At 38.5% G+C, this 22,496-nt stretch overlaps 1 protein-coding gene across 1 annotated transcript in view; it reads right to left on the bottom strand.

The window, feature by feature from the left end:
* Positions 1–12: 12 nt before the first annotated feature.
* The window catches only part of NEIL3 (nei like DNA glycosylase 3), a 46,248-nt gene continuing 23,764 nt past the window's right edge, over positions 13–22,496 (bottom strand). Inside the window, exons 5-10 of the mRNA XM_019953634.2 lie at positions 17,387–17,461; positions 15,481–15,647; positions 9,723–9,892; positions 7,857–8,274; positions 1,715–1,889; positions 13–369 (exon numbers count right to left, since the gene is read on the bottom strand). Of these exons, the coding sequence (XP_019809193.2) occupies positions 187–369; positions 1,715–1,889; positions 7,857–8,274; positions 9,723–9,892; positions 15,481–15,647; positions 17,387–17,461 (1,188 nt within the window). The 3' untranslated portion in view covers positions 13–186. The remainder of the gene's footprint in view (positions 370–1,714; positions 1,890–7,856; positions 8,275–9,722; positions 9,893–15,480; positions 15,648–17,386; positions 17,462–22,496) is intronic.

Below are 22,496 nucleotides of genomic sequence, written 5' to 3'. Positions count from 1 at the left end.
AACAGACCAAGAGCATATTAAAAATACTTTATTGTCATAACTAAATAGGTTAAACATACATTATAAATGGAATATATTGTATATTTGATGAAACATATAGCATTCATCAAGCAAAAAAAGAAATATACACAGCTTTTGAATGGAAAGATGACACACTTAAATGAATAGCTCTCAAATACTAGAAAATTAGCAACCTGGAATAATGTTTATTCCTGGCCCATTTTGTGCCCACTGGAAAAAATTGCACTGTTTTTCCTTCCCAAGAGGGCATACAAAAAAATTCTTTCCATTATTTGGTCCAATCTTCAACACTGTTCTCATGATGGAGCGTTTGCCATGGATGCAGAATGGGAAGGACAAATCCGCCCACTAGAGAGAAACAGATTGTAAAGTTTAGATGCAGGTAGACTGATGAGATGTACTTGATTAGTACTTTGTTGTTTCCACTCCTTTTCCTACTAATCTGACATTGTAAGATACATGTAAGTCATCAGTTATTGCCCTTTAAAAGCTTTATATCCTATAAGTAGCTTCTCTAACAAATTTGCCTGAACCACACGAGAAATTCTCATAATTCCAAGTCTCCTTCTTCCAAAGGCTTACTTACAGAAGTTCCTTCACTTTTTTGAAAATCTCACTGTAAAGCAAATCAGCAATGTTCCTGCTATAGATCTGTTTCAGTTCAAGCTATTAAGATCAAAGATTTATTATGACTTTAATACTAAACTTTCTTACTCTCTTAGGAAAAGAATCCAATACAGAATTACCCAGACTAATTACTACCAGATTCCACTGTATTATTCTTATCGTTATTAATTTTGGCCTCAAGAGAGTTACCAAGAAGACTGTGATGAATATTGTTAATATTTTCTCCAGTAAGTCTATACAAGCTTCTAGGGGAGATGTGTACATTGAGTAGGATGGAGTCACATCTCCGGCAGGAGCTAGGCTCTGAAATCATGATCACATCTTCCCTGGGGAATTCCTTAGGAAGGCACCACACTGAAGACAGATAACTCCTCTCTCAGTAAGCCCAACCAGCAAACTTCTGCTCCAGCACTGAAACAGATTCGTCTTTTCTTTCTCCAGTTTTTCATCAGATAAAGCAGTTGGGGAGAATACGTATCTTTAAACCTTAAGATGACAGTCAGCAGCATGAGGCTCACAATGAGGAAGGAAGCAAGACTGACCTAAGGGACCCAGGTTCCTGGCTTCTGTCTCATAGTCATTCGGAGGGACAAACTCATAGACTGAAAGGCTGGGGAACCACCTACATCTAAACTGTTACTGTGTCATCACTTTTTTTGGCTAAGCCTGTGTAGTAGGAGTCGCCAAGCTTATTGTAAACCCAGGGCGTGTAAATTTGTTTCCCAGGTACCTCTACTCAATGCATAAACCAAAGGTCTGGATGTCACTCTGCAGTCAGGAAAAGCAAATACCTATCTTGGATTATCAGTCCCTGGCGACTCCATTACTTTTCTCTCTGTAAACCAAGGGATACTTCTTCCTGTACTGGTGGTTACAAATATACTCTAATAATGGAATAGCTGTCATTGAATTAATTTTTCCTTTTGGGATGAACACCTTTGAATTTTAACACCAGTATAGCTTTTATATTTAAAGATAAAACCATAAATGGACAGATATTTGCTACATATTAGTGGCCTAAGTATTCAGTGACACAATCATTGAGCTTGATGAATCATACACGTACTTCAAAAAATCCACATTGTGCTTCTCTTGCTAGAGGACAAGCATAGAAGTGCCTGCCCTTGTTTTCTCCACTCTTCCTCACCACTCGGAGAGCGCAGGGGCGGCCGTGTTTACTGCAGCGGGGACTGCCGGCATTTAACAAGCAAGGACCATCTGTCATACTGCTTTGAAGTTCACTGTAATGACAAGTTAAAAAATAACTGCAGCACGACAGGGCTAAAAGGGATCATTCACACCACCTCACCTCCACATTAGAATCCCGCCTGTACAGAGAAATGGTGCCAAAAAGGGACCGTGGTCAACTTCACTTAATTACATACACTCCTGCTGCTGCCGCTGCTAAGTCGCTTCAGTCACGTCCGACTCTGTGCGACCCCATAGACGGCAGCCCATCAGGCTTCCCCATCCCTGGGATTCTCCAGGCAAGAACACTGGAGTGGGTTGCCATTTCCTTCTCCAATGCATGAAAGTAAAAAGTGAAAGGGAAGTCACTCAGTTGTGTCTGACTCTTACGTCATTCTAATTCTTGGTTTTCCCAGGTAATTCTAATTTACTTCCAAAGGTACCTATTTATGCAAATTTAATTTAAATTAGACATATAATTCACATTTCTCAAGAATAACAACAGCTGACTTGCACATCCAATCTTCTTAGTTTTCATTTGTGACATTTGTTTATTTTCTTACCCAACATGACTGGGTGGCCACTTTTATTTCCCCTAAAATATTCTCAAGTCCAATAGCCCCCTGACCTACAAACGAGCAAGAGTCACAATTTTCTCTAATTATTTTCTCATGGGTAGCAGACTGTCATCAATGGCTCTGACAAGGCCAAAGAGATCACTCTTTCTACTGCCCACTCTAAAGATAATTTTCTATGCTTTGCTTTGATCAAGGCTACATAATAGTTGCAATCATATTTCAGCAGGCTGCTGCCAGAGCAGAAACGTGTATTCTGTAAAGCTAGCAAGGAAGCTTTATTCTTCCCCATGATTAGATCACGAGCAGCTGGAGGTTATCCCAGCATACAGTGTATAAAGGTCAGAAGCTGGCCTTCCACTGTATGTGGAATTTTCTCTTCAAAAAGGAGCTTCATGATTTAATTTTTATACTTTGCATATTTTTAATAATGCCTGTATAACAGTCTTTTTAATAAACCAATTGAAGAGAAAAAGAGCCCTTATTAAAACCAGAAGCCCTTTCCCTAATAGCCCAATTTTTAATTTTTAAATGATATAGTTCTTCCTTTAGTTAATTTCTGAACAAAATACCATTCTCAGGTGATTTTTTAAAAAATACTTATAAATCCTAAACTATATGCTTCACATACTCGTTCCTATAATATCTCAAGGCATCATATCTAATCAAAATGTTCAGAGTGTGAGATATTTTTTCCAGTTTCAAGTGAGATATAATTGACATACAAGGGATCTTTAATTTGTGATGAAGTTGGTCTACACTTGTTTATAAAAGACATTTAACTATATTGCTTTAAATGGACTCAAACATCCTGAGGGTAGTTTCTGAAGCTGTTTGTGCAGCGGCATCTATGAGATGAAAGCAGCTGTGGGCATTGTGAAGAAACTGTTATTATGAAATATTCCTCCAGCAGGTATTTTGTTGGTAGCACTTTCAGTGTGGGGGATGGTGGCTTATCATTTAGAATCACAGGGAACACTAACCAGAAATAAAGAAGGCGAGGGCAAAAGACTTCTCTTTTCCACCTCCTTTGGTTTCATCAGTGCCTCCCAAAGAGTAAATATTAAAATGTTAACTCCAAGAGAAGCTAAACATTTGGATAGTGGTAGAGACGTTGAGTAAATCAAAGCAAGAGGGCAATAAACAATGCTCACAAAAAATTTAGAGGAGGAGAAAATAAAGTTAAAAATCTTAACAGAAGGAAATAAACTGATGCTTTCTTTAAAAAAGTACACACATGCAAACGTAATTTTATTATTTGGAAGGCTGGGGTTAACAATCAAGCATTTTTGAACCTATTTGCTTCAACCTAGAAATCTCCAGCTTCACAAATCCAGGGAGAGGTTTAGATTCCCTTTCTTAAAGCTATTTTGGAGAGGAGCATGGTGGAAGATAGGATCAAGGTAGGAAGGAAAGACTCCAGTGTCTCCTGTAAGTTCCTCATTTCTGTCTTCCATTCCCTTTCTTCCTTAGTACAAAGATAAATTAAAAAACACCATATGCTATCTTATCCCGGCCCTCTGAGTGTGGTCCATTGACCAGAAGCATCAGGATTACTAGGCAGCTCCTCAGAATCATCGGCCTCTACTCCAGATGGCTTGTAGAATCAGAACCCCAGAGACTGAATATACACACACTACATGTCAGAGTACCGAGTTACTGCGACCAAGAACACACAGGCTCCAAAGACACATGACAAATCTTCATTTCATGATAACAAACATTACCCAGAATAATTAAATGTTCTGATTAATTGAAGATATTTCAGTTTATTGAGACAATTAAACGTTTCCATTAACTGAGGACATTCTGGTTCCTCTTTCTTTCCATGAATCATTACTTTAAAAAGTCTCAATAATGTAGCAAAGCGTTTTCTTGGGTAAACAGCATATGGAATAGTTTAACTTGTTTTGATAACTAGGACTGTTATCTTAAATATTAATATTGGATTACAAATGGTCAGTGGAGGAGGGCATGGCAACCCACTCCATTATTCTTACCTTGAGAATCCCCAAGGACAGAGGAACCTGGAGAGCTACAGTCCTTGTGGTCGCAAAGAGTCGGACACAACTCTACGCCTAAGCACGGCATAAATGGTCAATATAATAGATCAGGGTTGGTGAATTTTTTCAGAAGGGACATACTTTTAGGCTCATGGGTTTTTTGGTTTCTGTTGCAAAATATTCAAGTCTGCTGTTTTATCATGAAAAGTAGCCAGAGAGAATATGTAAACCAACCAGAAACGGGATTGTCTCCATAAAACTTTACTTATTAAAACTGGGGGTGGGCTGTCTTTAGCTCTGCTCATTGTAGTTTGCTGAGGTAAAAGTCATTAAATCAAGTGTAATGCTTATAATGCACAGTAGGTTCTCAATAAATACTTAATAATAAACACTGAACATGTTCAATAAGCATTGTTCAAATAATATTAAACAGATCAGAGAAAAACTATTATCAAGAAGGAGGACATTACCAAGCACAGGTTTTAATTTTAAAGTGGGTATTTTTTTCAATGACCAATTTATCAAGATTTAACTTATTATACAGATCAGGTGATTATAATAAAAATATTATCTAATTTTTTTAAATTAATCAGCCTCACTGAATGTATATTTTGTAGTTCAGTAGTATTTCAAGGCAGAGAAGGCAATGGCACCCGACTCCAGTACTCTTGCCTGGAAAATCCCATGGATGGAGGAGCCTGGTGGGCTGCAGTCCATGGGGTCGCTAAGAGTTGGACACGACTGAGCAACTTCACTTTCACTTTTCACTTGCACGCCTTGGAGAAGGAAATGGCAACCCACTCCAGTGTTCTTGCCTGGAGAATCCCAGGGACGGGGGAGCCTGGTAGGCTGCCGTCTATGGGGTTGCACAGTCGGACACGAGTGAAGCGACTTAGCAGCAGCATTTCAAGGATCACAACAAACAAACAGAGGTTAAAGGACTCATCCTGGATGTTCCCAGGTGACTCTGACATTCTTGGGGACTGAAAACCCCAAAAGGTGACCCAGATGCATGTATAAGGTGTCAGTGCTTCACTGGTGATTAGAGGTAGAATTTGGCAACGCTGATGGCAGCAGACTGATTTTATTCCATTTCTCTCATCTACATGAGCCTTTGTATCAGCTCAGGAAAAACTTCAACCTAAAACACATGTATGATTTCTTTGAAGTGGTATCACTGTGTTTTGCTCTGTATTTACAATAATTGGATCAAAGACTTAAAACTGTCTAACAATCATTCTTAACTGCTTAAAAATTGGTTCAACTATCTAATTTATAATCCAGTAGCTGGATTCAATTCAAATCTGTCTAAAGACCAATTTGAAATCTGAAAATATGCCCTGTCAACATAGCATGTATCATGTGGTGATGAGATCAGTAATTAAAAGAACAAAAGGCAAATTAATTACCATATAATTATTAAAGAAAAAATGAACTGGCTATCACTTCTCTGAGTGGACCACCTGCTTTAATCCTATTATGTTGTGAGCTTCTGCTCAGCATCTTGTCCACAAGATGAACACTGTAGCTGTCAGACAAGGAGAAAAATGAAATAAATGACAGTAATTTGCAATTTATTCCTTGTAAAGTAGCTGGGTGCAGAAGGGCTGCTGGGTGAATGTATTTCATCACTTGACATTTATTCTGCTAGTTGATCTTGATTGATTTTAGAGTCGCATTCCTAGGGTTCTTATATTCAACACATTCGCATGCAGCAGTGTTTCTAAGTAATGCTGTGTGCGTGTGATTAATCATATGACCCTATTACTAATGGCTTATGAAGAAATCATTTAAATTTAAGGTTACATTAATGTTTTTTAAATCCCTAATTCATTAGTTAAATTGTCTGAGATTTTCTACAAAGCACTAAGGAAATAAAAATATGCCAAGATACTTCATCTGAGTATAAAAACAGCCACAATATTTTTAAACAATCACATCTGCTTCTTTCCACTTATGGGACACAACAAAAAAGGCTATTCAAAAATTATTTTCTTTCAGGAAAGCCTCCCAACTCGGACCCTCTTAACTAGCTCCTTCATGAACTTTCATCATGAAACGTTAATTAGCGTTAAGTGAAGAGATGGTGTACTGAATGAGCAGTTAAAAGTTTCCCCTCCATAACTTAACTCAAATGTCTCTATTTTATGAGTATTACAGACAAAAGTCAAACAAGTTATAATAAGTGGTTAGGAAGAACAACAAAAAATTAGCTAAGAATAATTTATCAAGATGAACTGGTGGTAAATTTAGAACCAGTATGGGGAACTGGCGATTAAAGCATCTATTGAGCAAAAGTCATCTCAGAATTCTGTTATGAAATAAGTTACAAGGACTCCCGCAGGTTACTCTAGGTGTGTGCACCGGTGGTCCTTCGCCTCACTACCCAGAGGAAGAATCTTTCCATCGGCAAAGACACAGCTAATCAGAGGAGAGGGTGGAAACCAGAATCCCTCCTGAGATTACTTCAGAGCCCACCCACAGCAGCTCTTCCCCTGCTCATCTCCCACTGGCAAGAAGACCAGTGGGAGATGAGCTTCACTTCATTTAAAATACTCTTCCCTTCATGCAAAGATGCTGGATACACAATGTCTGCTTTCTGAAGGAAAAGAAAATTGTGGAGAAAAGTCTCTCCCTGACGGAGTTATGGTCATCAGGAGCCCCAGACAAAATATTAAATAAGGCTGGAGAAGAACAGTAGGAGGAGCTGCCAATAATCATTAAGGAACAAGGATGACATTGTTAAAGTCACTGTATCTCTGGTGACAGCAATTGGTGTCTTCTCCTGAATGTAGAGCTAGTAGTCTCTTAAAAACATATGTGGTCTGGTAGTATTCATTAACTGGAATTACAACCTTTTAATTTCATGTCCAAAAGTAGTACACATGCTCTTCAAGCCTTTTTGGTTGAAACAATGACTGCCACTCTCCTTGGCTGTTTGAAATACAGCCACTTTCTTTAGCAGAAATGTCACTAAAAATGTCTCAGAGCCCTCTCCTTTAGAACAGAGGACATTTACTAAATGAACAGTTTCCCTTTTAGAAGAACTATCTTTCATTGGAAGAAAAGTTAAAAAAAATAAAATAAAACACTGCTAACAGTGGAGACTGATAACCAGTATGACTGGGGGGGATTTAATTATTTGTATTCATACTTTCCAATATTTCCAAACATTCTGTATTAAGCATGTATATAGTTAAGTCAGAAAAACCAAAACCAAATTTCCTATGGATGGAGGAAATTCTGTTTTTCATTCCCTTCCCTTCTGTAGTATTACAAGCTAGAGGAAGAAAGGGATGCAAATTATTGAATACTGTAAAAGTCTTTCTGGGTTTGATTTACATTTCCAAGATCAATTAGGCTTCCTTAGCAACGGATGATTCTTCTTCATCCTTAAGACTTAATGCAAATACCTTAAAGACCAAGGTGAGAAGCATCATACCTGTTAGAAAATCCAGGGTTGCAACTTTTAAGATCCGGTGATGAGTAGTGGGTTGTTTTTAATTTTTTATGTGCTGGACTAAATAATTTATACTGAGAGCAGACTACAGGTGATATATTTACTTTGTCAGATGGTTGACTTCTACAGTTTGTTCTCTCCTTGGAGGTGTTCAGTGTATCACTACCACACACGTTAGGAGGAGGGCTTGGAAACTCCCCGTCCGGTATATGACTGTGGCTTTCTTCTCTTTCCAAAGCACTGTGTTTATTGCTGAAATCTGTCAAAACAAGAGCTGTAGTTCCAAATGCAGTTTTCCTGTTGATCTTCACTTTTGCCTTTGATTTTCCAAAGCTATTACAAGGGTATTTCATTAAGTTGTTAAAGACAATAGGATTTCCTTCATTCCTGAGTACTGAATCTGGAAAAAGAGACAAGTAATTCTATAGTATTCCTTTAAATACACTGACTATTTGAAACATCTTTTCATCTGATTAAAACATTCAGTTCATTTATTACAGTGACTTAATGTATATAACTAATAATACAAAGTTAGCTTGAGCAATCCAGAATTAGCCATCTTCTGATTAGGAAATAAAGTATTACATGAAGTGCAAAATTTCAACAACTTCCAGGGACTCAGAGGTGGGTTTAATAAAGATTTATATTTATTATGCTTTATTTTGTGTTTTAGCATTTAAAGGTTATTGAGCTATCAATTTTGCAACTATCAGACCAAATATTAATGCAGTGTAATTAAGAGGGGACATCCCACAAAGCTTTAGATCAGCAGTTAGAGCCTGTATCTAGATCATCAGGAATGTGTCTGTGAATGACAAGAACAAGTGAAAGGCTCATTACAAAAAAGTAAAGATGAATTACAAAGATTTACATTTATTAAATATGTTTCAAGAAAGCATCTTAAAATTTTAGAATATGTACTGTAATTTGTTCTAAATTGCTCTTGAGATATATGCCTTTCATATTCAGAAAAAATAACAAGAAAATAATTAAGATGTGTAAAGGCATTTCAGAATGTCAAAATAAATGTGAAAATCTAAGACTGTGATTTTCTGAGGGCTCTCTGTTGAATGATACTGAAGAAGGGAGGGCCAGAAATAGGAGACACAGTTCCTTCTGCTCCCAGTGAAGCTCTGTAAGGGGTGATGCCTGCCTCTCTGGCCCAGAGAACAAAACACAATATGACAGCTCACACAATGTGGGGTCCAGAAGTCAAGAATGAACTTTCTCCTCTCTAATTGAAGAAAGAAAGAACACAATAGAAGCCACATCAATGAGATGGTTCTTAATCACAGGTTTCCTCTGAGGTTTTACATTCTCTGAACGCATGAAATTGTGAGCTATGAAGAGTTATTTTGAAGGATTTGAATGAAATCAGTACAATTGTCTGGGTAAAGATTTTAATAACAAGGGGTAGGAGGGATAAAGAAAGAGGAGAAAATTCAGCATTTTTCTATTCCACCTGCAAAGATATTCTTACAGAAATCCTCCCTTTCAATTTATGAACCACTTGGACTGAATAACAAATTCAAAAGTTGCTGAAATCTGCATAAAACAAAGCTTTATTGAATAATTCATTAGAAACAGAGAACAGATGTGATCGTCTCAGTTTTTTGAGATACAAAGTCACATACCATGTCTTCCCTCCCTGTTTAAAAAAAAAAAAAAAGCGCTCAACAGAATATTAGCATGGTTTACATGCAAAGGCTGGCAATTCTTTTAAACCTTTCAGAAAGAAGGCATTTTAGTTAGTTGTGAAATATCAAAATGGAACAAGATATATACTTGACTTTGTGTAATTTATCCTCTTTGAAATGGCAGGAACTCAGAATCAAAATTCAGTCTTACCTGCAGGCCTTGAAGTCAGGCAAGCATCACATGTCTTAGAAGATGGCTTATTTATTAGAGTACAGACCTCACATGTCCACTGCTCTTCAGATTTCTGGGCCACACAGTCCATAAGATGACGCTCTCTACTAGAAGGCCAATTGACTGTGGTGTTTCTAACTGGCAGCATGCTGGAAGAGAATTTGTCCTAAAGTTAATCATTAACACTTTTATTACGGCCTTGTTCTTATACATTCTGAGTACCCGAAACAATTACAGAACCACTAATACCCAAATGCTACACGCTTACTATTGGTTAGAAGTTCTATGTCTCAGAATGTTTTCACTTGGGTCCTGAAGATTGCTGTTAAAGACAGAACTAACAAAAGACTTACAGTCAAAGAACTGTATGTGTGTATGTGTGCTTTTAAACCAACTAAAAGCAGTTGACCTAACCACTAGGGAGCATTTCTGAACTAATTTTTAAAGTAAGTGGGACTCTTCCTGAAGCAAAACTATCTTTATCCAACCAAATTAGGGAGGGAAAAAGTTATGTAGAAATTAAAGCAATGACGGTTAAGATGAGAAAAGCTTCACATTTACTTTGTGTGCCTCTGGAATTTCTCAACAATGTCTACTCAGCACTGTGGCAATTAGTTGATCTACAATCTATTATGATGGGAAAGATATCTATACTTAACGTTATTTCCCTTCACATAAAACTCTCTCATGTTGATATCTAAGAGATTAGTAAGCAAACAGTAAAACCAACCCCGATTTTTGCCCACAGACGTAAACTATGACTCTCTACCCTGAATTCCTAATTGACTCTGTATCGTTAAAGGAAGGGCCTTTCTAAGCTCTGATATAGTCCTGCTCTGTAGCACGTTTCTGGGTCTACAGAGCACATCACATGGCTTAGCAACCAAGGCAGTGGCATGGATTCCTTTCATGTGTCCAAACATTAATATTGAACAAAAACTCTTCCAGTAAAGGCTTTGTACCTTACATTTCACAACATGACTTCTTTGACTTTCAAAGGTAGCCAGCCTTGTCTCCTGTAATATATTGCTCCCTACATATAATTATAACAGGTTTTAAATTCAGACTTGTCTGGTAAAATCATAAATAGCATAAGAAAATCTGAAAGTGAGACACATCTCATTATGGTTCTTTTATCTTTACTTACCTTGACTTTTAATGCTATTCAATATTTCTTATCCCTCTAAATCAACTATAGTTTAATAAATTTAAAAAATATTTCTTATTCCTATACTATATCAGACCTTCTAAAGAATTTACTTGACCTAATCCCTGCCCTCTACTGACTATGAGAGGCAGCAGCATCATGCATTTATTCATAATTAAGTAAAGCACAAAAAATTTAAATAACCTTCAGATTTTTAATGTGCTCCAACTTTTCACCATTTTCATTTTCTATCCTATAAATTTACCATAAGAGGATATTTATTGTTACATACAGAAGCTTTGGAAGCATTTTCTCCTAACTGCTCCATGTCTTAATAATCTAGTAATAAATTATTTTCAGTCTCCAGTTGGACAGTTCACCAGAACTTCAACCTTAACATGTCTGCAGTAGGCTGAATAATGACCTCCAAAAGATTATCAGAGTGATCTCTTAATCCAAACACAAGTGTCCTTAAGAGAGAGTGAGGCAGAGGGAGATTTGATATATGCAGAACCGTCTAGTCAAGGCTACGGTTTTTCCAGTGGTCATGTATGGATGTGAAAGTTGGACTGTGAAGAAAACTGAGCGGCGAAAAATTGATGCTTTTGAACTGTGGTGTTGGAGAAGACTTTTGAGAGTCCCTTGGACTGCAAGGAGATCCAGCCAGTCCATTCTAAAGGAGATCAGTCCTGGGTATTCTTTGGAAGGAATGATGCTAAAGCTGAAACTCCAGTACTTTGGCCACCTCATGCGAAGAGTTGACTCACTGGAAAAGACTCTGATGCTGGGAGGGATTGGGGGCAGGAGGAGAAGGGGACAACAGAGGATGAGATGGCTAGATGGCATCACGGACTCAATGGACGTGAGTTTGGGTGAACTCCAGGAGTTGGTGATGGACAGGGAGGCCTGGCATGCTGCGATTCATGGGGTCGCAAGGAGTTGGACACGACTGAGCGACTGGACTGAACTGAACTGAAGGGAAAGATAGAGACTGGGATCATGTAGTCACAAGTGAAGGAAATTAGAATTACCAGAAGCTGGAAAAGGCAAGGAATGGATTCCCCGCTAGAGCCGCTGGGCTAGGGGTGCACAGCCTGCCCACATTGTGACTCTGGCCCAGTGAGAATAATGCTAAACTGCTGGCACTCAGAACCATGAGAGAATAAACTGCTGCTGCTTTAAGCTATCCGGTTACTGGTAACCTATTACAGCAGCCACAGGAAACTTATACAGATAAAAGTCCAGACCCCCGCCCCCAATCTGCAATCCTGCTGGTTTGTCACATCTCGGTAAATGGCATCACCATGCACTCAGCTGATGAGGCAAGAAACCTGGGAGCCGTCTGTAGCACTTTCCCTCATACCCAGTGTGTCAACACATCCTGTAGGCCCTGCTGCAGAGGCAAATCTGCCAGACACTCAGAAAGCTTCCGTGGCTTGCTGTGTGGTCCTCTGTGGAGGGGGGAGGGGAGCGTGGAGGATGGAGGCAGTCATTCCAGCGGCACGAGGTGGAGGGCACTGTCTGTGGAGTCAGGCCTGGGGTTCTCTCTGGGCAAGGCCCACGTGCTGCCAGCACCACCGTGTATCTGCTCAGTGCCCAGGGACCACATGCCCTGGTGATGTCAGGGAGCAGGTGGACTGTCTCAAACGTCCAATTCAAGAGATGCCGCTCCATTCTTTGCTTAGGGGATGTCATGACCGGGGCTCCAAGTCCATTCAAACATGAACCATTCACCAGTTACCCAGGAACAGCCTGGTAGAGGGGCAGCTGAGGGAGACCTAAGGGCTGGTGGTCCTCAGAGAAAGGAGCAGCAGCACCATGTGGGAACGTATTAGTCACAGAGTTACTATTCTATTTTCTCTGTGCTATCCCAGCACCTGATGTATGGCAGACCCTAATAAAGTCAACAGCAGAAAAATGAAAAAGTGAGAAAGAAATTATAAAGACTCCAGTAAAGTCAAAGAATAATGCAGTTTCCCTTCATGGAAACAATACTCACATACACAGGTTTTGCTAGTTAGTATGTAAAGAAGAGCCAACAATACACGCGTACAGGTATGCAAAGTACGGTGTGACCAACAGACTAGAAAATCTGGGTAGGACTTCAGGAAGGACTGAAGTAAATTTTTAGTGACTGAAGGAACACAAGAATTTAGATCATTATGGTGGGGACTTTTAATATTTCATTTGAATTTGAAATGACTTTGAAACAAAAAAAGTTTCGTCAATATAAAATGTGCTCAAATGCTCATCCAGACAATGACTAGAATATACTTACTTGTAGAAATCTCTAAGAGTGGGGCAAATATTACTTGTTTTCAAATGCTTTATTATGTACACACTTATTCTGCAATAAGTCTTCAGCTGGCTGCCAACATATAAAACAGAACCAGGTTAGGAGGAAGGGACTTGAGAGCCCAGGACATGTCCAGTGCACCATGCCTCTACAGCTCACAGGTGACTTCCAAGACTCTTTCAGGGAACCCTTGAGGCTTTGAATCCTAGTTTCAAAAGGCCTTTGCTTATTTGACAATCTGGAAAAATGTGAATTTTTAAAAATTTCAAAAGCTATCAGTTCATAGAAAACAAATACATACGGAATATTAATCACTTATTCAGTAGACGAATATATATTGAACGTCTTCTGCCAGAAACTCTTATACGTTTTTGATCGAATAAATGTAATATTAAAAATAAGAAACCCCTATATTTGTGTAATAAAACATTATCTAACCATATTTCAGATCTCTGATAGTAAAATGGGGTGAGGAAGCTGAAAAAAAGGGAATATAGCATGGTTTAGAGAAAAGTAATTGTTAACAAAAGGTGATGAAGAAAATGAAACATAGGAACAAGGAAGAAAAAACAAAAGACAGCTGGAGACATACTGATGGAGACGTAATGGGGACCTGGACCACATCACTCCCGTCCCAGGGCCCTGAGCTCCCCAGACAAAACGGTGCCTCCGCCCTCCCAGGCCTCCTCACAGACGTGTATTTCCCTGCTTACCCTCCTGTCTCCAACCACCGCATCCTGTTCCCTCTCTGCCCCTTTCCCTCCTACTGTGTAGTTAGGGATACCTCCAAAGCTCAGACCTTGCTTCTTTTCTCTATACTTTTCCAGGGAATCAATCCTGTGTTAATACTTCCAGCAACAACACAGGTGTAACCATCAAGCCTTCATCATCTACCATATATGGATCTGGTCCACATATCCAAAACTTGATTTATCTCTTCCATTCCACCCATCTTTCCCAGTGCTGTAAAGTGAAAATTTCTGTTTGGGGGCTTGGAACTTTTTGCATTACCCCACATATCAAATCTGTCATAATTCTTGCTGGCTTTAGGTGACTATTTTTTCCTCCATTTCCAGTGTCTTGACCTCAGGCCTAGTAACCATCTCTTGCCCATTATACTACACAAGCTTTATGTGTGTTTCTTCATTTTCTATCCTAACATTGCTATAATCAATTAAAAAGTCTTTAATCTACTGATTTAAGTGAGACATGAACCATTCCTAGTACTACTGGTTCCGACCGGTTATCCCCACCCTAACAGTAAAACTAGCTTTTCCTATTTAACAGCGTACAGTCTTCACGTGGCTTGGTCAACGTTACCATCAATGATTTGAGGTTTGTGGCAATGCTTTTCCAATTAAATAATGTCTGCTTGCTCATTTACTTAGCCAAAATTATATCTCTATAAGAAATATCAAATTACACTTTTTCTACGAGATTTTCCCAAGCTTTTGTGTACCTATAAACAGCTAACGTCCCTGCACTCTTGTAGCACTTAATGTGCTTCATGTCTGTACTGATTATTCTGACTTAAAATCACAAATCCTGCAGCTCCTTTATATGGTTAATATTTCACCCAGCCTTCCCCAAAGAGACCTAAGGTGTCTTACCAGGGTAAGTGTACATTGGGGAAGAACTCAGCAAACGTTTTGCAGACTACAGGACCCTAATTCTGAACTGACACCTACTTCAGGAGGCCCTAAGTACCACTGTGCTCCACGGGTCAGAGCAGGGGCTTTTGCAGGTCAGGAGATCAACACAGTTTTAGCTCAATTCTCTCAGTGGAGCCAGCGGGTCCTTGAACCCACCCAGTGGTGAGTTCCCTGCTCTGGAATGCAGAATGGGAACAGACTGACTCAGCCACTGGCTGAATCACTGCGTCTATGTTTAATAAGTAGTTGGTTGCTTCACCAGGAAGACAGCAATTCTGTAAAGAGAGTTTGCTAATGTTTTCTACTATTAATTAAGAACTCTGGAAAGTAGTTGCATTTTTCCAATTATTGACAAAACTACACTTCCCGGTAATCATTTTATAAATGAGACAAAAGCCAAAGCCTGGATATTAACATCAAACTTACAGCTTTTCTGCAGAATCAGAGAAGGCTCATAAGTCATCTCCAGCTCATTCTGGTTTTTGGATGATATTATTTACTATTTTCTTCCAAGCCTTCACATACTTGTGAGTTCTGTTCTGTTCTTAATAGCCTGATAGCTCTTCAGCCGTGTTCTCTTATTAATAGCCCTTTTGTTAAGAGAAGTGGGGCAAACAGTACACTTTAAATTAGATTTCTCACCGTATGTCAACATGCTGAGGATTTTCCTTCTGACAGTGAGGACAGAAATATGTCATTCTGTTATTCTCCCCTAAGCGACACACAGTTATTTTGCAGCAACACTGACCACAATTAGGACGCTTGTAAACCTTATAGTGTTTAGAGAGAGCAGATCCCACTTTGCAGCACTAAAAACAAACAAACAAAAAAACATTATGTTATATACAAAACAGTGTTGATATATTCTTGAAAGTCATTTCTAAAAATGATTTGTTAAAAATTTACATATGTTTATACATATGTCCTCATAATCTTTCTTTCATCTGAGAAAAAGATATTGACAAGATTCGGCAACATTTGTCAAATAAGATTTGTTTGAAGTAATTAAGCCATTATTTTATAACTTATTAGTATTTAAAATTGCTCTTTGCATGGCTTTTTACCCTCTTATCTAAATAGGATACAAAAGTACTATAATTTAAAATGTCTTTCATGCTTTTAAGGTTTTTATAATTAAAAATAATTATGTGGTTATAAGAAAAAGACTAGATTAGCTTTAAATCTGATTATTTTTAGAACACTGAAGCTGCTCACTTTGTTTCAATAGCCAAAAAATTTATTTCTACAGGGTAAAGCTTAATAAGATCATCTTCTTCGCTGACGTGAAAAGGGGCAGTTGTTTTTAATCTTACAGGTTCAATTAAAAAGAAGAAAAATTCAAATGCCATTCTAGCAGCAAACATGTTCCATTTGGCATAAATTCTATTTCAAAAGACATTGATTATTCTCTGTCACAGTTTTATTCTACTCACATACACATAAAGCTCCTCTAAAGACAATGTTTGGGATTTATATCAGCAGTGTGAAAATTTAAAAGCTCAGAAATACAGCAAATAATAGTACAAGCTGAAAATTAAAAAAACAACCCATAATAATTTAAGCCAAGTATTGAAATACACATCTTAACCTGGGCAGAAAATGGGTAGTTATTTGGAATCATCTTTCCCTAAAAGCACAAGTGGGCATATATAATATTAAAACAGCCACGGATACTTAGGACAGGTATATAAAGCTAAAGACTCATTAACACTTTAGGCCAACTAATGAAGAATCCTAAAATACCTGACTTTGTAACAATAGCAAAAATAAACATTTTCAACATAGAAAATGGAATGTAGAGAAAAAGGGACATATTTATGATAATTTGTTTAAAGATAAAATATGTTTCTGTTTAGTTGCTCAGTCATGTCTGACTCTTTGCAACCCCACGGACTGTAGCCCGCCAGGTTCCTCTGTTCATGGGATTTCCCAGGCACTGGGATTGCCATTGCAAAGGGTTGCTATTTCCTTCTCCAGGGGATCTTCCTGACCCATGTCTTCTGCATTGTCAGGCAAATTCTTGATGGGTGAGCTACCAGGGAAGCCCATGCCTATATACACAACTTTCAAAATTTACAGTTTAGTTAGGACTTATTCTCAAAACAGCCTCTGTGTTAAGACAAATATTATCCTATTTTATAGATAAACTAAACCTAAATTAAGTAACCTAAATAATATTAACCACACAAATGGTAAGTGGCAAAATGTGATTGAACCAAAGTCTATATTTATCCCAAAGTATTGACTCTCTCTCTAGACTACCTACCTTTTACTTTTATATGCCCAAAATTAGAACATGAGTCTAAGTAACATGCCAACATACCTGTTCCCCAACTTAGTATAAACATAATTTAATGTAATTATAGTTAGTTGGGACTAACCTTTGACCTAAAATCTTAAGATGTTAATTATGCCCACAACATGTCACTTCTTCCCACTGTGCTCCTACGCTCTTACCCTTAGACGGCTACATAGAGCCTTAACATTTTTGGTGTAATTAAAGGGAAATAAGCAACATTTTGAATCGTTGAAAAATGTTTGCTCTTACCCTGTAAAAAAGGATGCTGAAATTACGTATCATTTTCACAAGGTGATGGATCTGTTCATCTGTTAACTGACAAACCTTAAAACAGAAAAACTGCTCAGGACGGTTTCATAATTTGTTCATTACTGTAGACAGTAGTACGACTTGCCAGTTCTAAGAGTACTATACATAGATTTGAAATATATGCATCTCTTCTAAAACTCATGTATCTATTTAGTGTTCTTAACAGCATTGACCATTTCAAGCACAGATAAATAAACACCATTCTAGAACTTTTTTACAAAACAGAAATGAACTCAGAGACATAGAAAACAAACCGAAGGGGTATAGCAGCAGGGGTGAAAGTGAGTGTTAGTCACTCAGCTGTGTCCGACTCTCTGTGATCCCATGGACTGTATCCCGCCAGGCTCCTCTGTCTGTGGGATTTCCCAAGCAGGATACTGCAGTGGGTTGCCATTACTTTCTCCAGGGGATCTTCCTGACCCAGTGATCGAACTAGGGTCTCTTGCACCGCAGGCACAAAGGAAGCTGCCAGTGGTGGGGTGGGGGAGATAAATTAGGAGTTTAGGATTAGCAGATACACGCTGCTATATGTACAATAGACAATAAGGTCCTACTGTATAGCACACAGAACTATATTCAGTATCCTGTAATAATATATAGTGGAAAAGATGTTGAAAAAGAATATGTACATATACGTGTGTATAACTGGACATGGTCAAGCAGGAGATGGTAAGAATAAACATCGACATCCTGGGAATCAGCAAACTAAAAAGGACAGGAATGGGCGAATTTAATTCAGATGACCATTATATCTATTACTCTGGGCAAGAATCCCATAGAAGAAATGGAGTAACCATCATAATCAACAAAAGAGTCTGAAATACAGTACTTAGGTGCAACCTCAAAAATGACAGAATGATTTTGGTTCATTTCCAAGGCAAACCATTCAACATCACAGTAATCCAGGTGCCAAAGAAGCTGAAGCTGATCACTGCTATGAAGACATAGAAGACCTCCTAGAAGTAAAACCTAAGAAAGATGTTTTATTCATCATCAGGGATTGGAATCCAAAAGTAGGAAGTCAAGATATACCTAGAGTAACAGGCAAATTTGGCCTTGGAAAACAAAACGAAACAGGGCAAAGGCTAACTGAATTCCGCCAAGAGAATGCACTAGTCATAGCAAATATCCTTTTTTTAACAACACAAGAGACAACGTTACACATGGACATCACCAAATGATCAATACCGAAATCAGATTTATTACATTCTTTGCAGTCGAAGATGGAGAAACTGTATACAGTTAGCGAAAACACGACCTGGAGTTGACTGTGGCTCAGATCATCAGCTTCTCATAGCAAAATTCAGGCTTAAACTAAAGGAAACCAGGAAAAACACTAGGTCAGCCAGGTATGACTTAAATCAAATCCCATATGCATTCACAGTAGAGGTAACAAATAGATTTAGGGGACTAGATCTAGAAGAACTATGGACACAGTTCTGTAATATTGTACAGGAGACGGCAAACAAAACCATCCCAAAGAAAAAGAAAAGCAAGAAGGCAAAGTGGTTATCTGAGGAGACTACAAATAGCAGAAGGACGAAGAGACGTGAAAAGCAAGGGAGAGAGGGACAGGTACATCCAATTAAATGCAGAGTTTCAAAGAATAGCTAGAAGAGACAAGAAGGCCTTCTTCAAGGAACAGTGCTCAGTAACAGAAGAAAACAACAAAAGGGGAAAGACCAGAGACCTCTCCAGGAAAACTGGAGACTTCAAGGGAACATTCCGCCCAGAGATGGGCACAATAAAGGAAAACAATGCTAAAGACCTAGTAGATGCTGAAGAGATCAAGAAGAGATGGAAAGAATACATGGAAGAACTGTATAAAAAAGATCTTAAAGAACTGAAGTACTGCGATGATGTGGTTAGTCACCCAAAGTCAGATGTTCTAGAGTGCGAAGTCAAGTGGGCCTTAAGAAGCACTGGTGCAATAAAGCTACTAAATGCAATGAAACTCTAGCAGAACTATTCAAATCCCTAAAGGACGATGCCATCAAGGTTTTGCATTCATTATGTCAGCAAATCTGGAAGACTCAGTAGTGGCCACAGGACTGGAAAAGGTCAATCCTCATCCCAATTCCTAAGAAGGGTAGTAACAAAGAATGTGCCAGCCATCGAACAATTGCACTCATCTCCCATGATAGTAAGGTCATGCTTAAAATCTTGCATGCTGGGCTTCAGCATTATGTGAACCAAGAGCTTCCAGATGTCCAAGCTGCGTTTAGAAAAGGAAGAGGAACTAGAGACCAAATTGCCAACATAGCTGGATTATAGAGAAAGCAAGGGAATTTCAGAAAAACATCTATGTATCATTGATTATGCTAAAGCCTTTGACTGTGTGGACCATGACAAACCATGGAAAGCTCTTGCTGCTGCTGCTTCTGCTAAGTCGCTTCAGTCATGTCCGACTCTGTGCAACCCCATAGACGGCAGCCCACCAGGCTCCTCTGTCCCTGGGATTCTCCAAGCAAGAATAAATGGAGTGGGTTGCCATTTCTTTCTCCAATGCAGGAAAGTGAAAAGTGAAAGTGAAGTCGCTCAGTCGTGCCTGACTCTCAGCGACCCCATGGACTGCAGCCTACCAGGCTCCTCCATCCATGGGATTTTCCAGGCAAGAGTGCTGGAGTGGGTGCCACTGCCTTCTCCAATGGGAAGCTCTTAAAGAGATGGTAATAGCAGACCATCTTACCTGCCTCCTGAGAAACCTGTATGCAGGTCAAGAAGCAATGGTTAGAACCTGTATGGAACAACTGATTGGTTCAAGATTGAGAAAGGACTACAACAGGGCTGTCTGCTCTCACCTGCTTCTTTAATCTGTATGCTGAGCACATTATGAGACATGCCAGGCTGGATGAGTTACAAGCTGGAATCAAGTTAGGAAGGAGAAACATCAACAACGTCACATGTGCAGATGACACCACTCTAAAGGTAGAAAGCAAAGAGGAACTAAAGAGCCTCTTGATGAGGGTGAAGGAAGAGAGTGAAAGAGCCGGCTTAAGACTAAATACTAAAAAAAACTAAGATCAGGGCTTCAAGCCCCATTACTGCATGGCAAATAGGGAACAGGTGGAAGTAGTGACAAATTTCTTCTTCTTGGGCTCCAAAATCACTGCGGACAGTGACTGCAGCCATGAAATCAGGAGATAACTGCTTCTTGGCAGGAAAGTGAAGATAAACCTAGACAGAGTGTTGAAAAGCAGAGACGTTACTCCACCCGACAAAGGTCCGTATAGTCAAGGCTACGGTCTTCCCAGTGGTCATGTACTGTTGTGAAATCTGAACCATAAAGAAAGCAGAATGCCAAAGAATTGATGCCTTTGAACTGTGGTGTTGAAGAAGACTCCTGAAAGTCCCTTGGACAGCAAGGATATCACACCAATCAATACTAAAGGAAATCAACTCTGAATATTCACTGGAAGGACTAATGCTGAAGCTGAAGCTTCAGTATTTTGGTCATCTGATGTGAACTGATGACTCATTGGAAAAATCCCTGATGCTGGGAAAGATCGAGGGTAGAAGGAGAAGAGGGTGTCAGAGGATGAGATGGCTGAACGGCATCACCGATGCAATGGATATGAACTTGGGCAAACCCCAGGAGGTGGTGAGGGACAGGGAGATCTGGTTACTGCAGTCCACGGGGTCGCAAAGAGTCGGGCATGACTGGGCGACTGAATAACAACATAACTGAATCACTTTGCTGTACACATGAGACTAACACAACATTGTAAATTAACTATACCTCAACTTTAGAAAAAGTGAAAATTAAAAGAAAAAGAAAAAATACCATTCTTATTTATAAACTTTAATCCTAAGTTCAAGTATTTATTGAATATCTACTTTGTATGGACATCTTCAAAGCCCCAACATTGCCTATCACAGCCACCTTGAAAAGTTTTGCGGGGGATAAAGAGGAAAAGAAAAAAAAAAAAGACCACAAAGAAAGAGGGGAGGGAAAAACAAGCAGAGGAGTAGATGACCACCAAAGTCACTGTCAAGTTTTAAAAAGATATGAATTTATAGACATGCATTAATACTAAAGTACTTGTTAATACATGGAAGAACTCAGAAACAGACTTTACTGAAGATTTTTTTTGTGCATAGCCTAGTATAAATCTCCGGGTTCCCCTTGTAGAATTAGTTATCATTTGGCACATGTAGTTTCAACAGCAATTCCAGAACAAATTCTTCCTGATGACTAACTTTTGTTGTGTGTAATGAATACATTTTTACACAATGGAAATAGATTTATCAGTGCCTAAAATCTAAAACTGTTTAATCAACAAAATCCTTCTAAAAGTAAATATCTATTTTTTCATTTATTTAAAGCTTAAAACATATGTATTATACTTCTCAAACTCATTTATTTTTTACCACATCTTATGTACTATGTTCAGTCATATCTTAAAATGCTAAACTATACTTTTTCAATCATTATACATATACTTTTAGGGAACTAATAGCTTACCATTAATTTTTAACCTACAGGCATTATGGGCAAATGATCTCCTACTAGATGAATAGCTGGCTAGATATAGTGATAAAAAATAAATTGCCAGTTTATCAAAGATAATAACAATGCTCTGGATAAAAACACTCAGTTCTTTTTTCAAAAATATTTTCCATAGAGGTCAAGGTGATTTTAAAAAACTCATAAACTCATTCCTGTTATAATTCTGTTTTGTTATTCTGAATTACAGAAATTTGACTAGCTTGTTCCAAGGGTCAAAAAACAAACTGAATCTATAACAATTATTAACTAGTTTCTCTGAAAACTTATTTCCTACTTATTTGGATTGCATAAAACCTACCTGGGAAGAAATCACCTAAAATAAATAGTTATCTTGGGAAATATGTAAAAGATGGTTTAGTTAATAGATACTACTTGGGTCTGGATAAAAGCTCTAATGTAACTTTCTTCCCTGGAAACTAAAATGTATGTATCCTTCCACCTGGATTTGAGTTCTAACCTCTCTGACCTTCTTACAACTTGGCCTATTAATCACCATTTTATTTTTTTTAACCTCTCCCGCTCTGCCAGTTTCACCCCTTG

The sequence above is a fragment of the Bos indicus genome, chromosome 27 (genome assembly GCF_029378745.1).
Source record: "Bos indicus isolate NIAB-ARS_2022 breed Sahiwal x Tharparkar chromosome 27, NIAB-ARS_B.indTharparkar_mat_pri_1.0, whole genome shotgun sequence".
Lineage (NCBI taxonomy): Eukaryota > Metazoa > Chordata > Mammalia > Artiodactyla > Bovidae > Bos > Bos indicus.
Note: the sequence above shows the minus strand (reverse complement) of the source record. Positions and strands in the feature narration are given on the sequence as shown.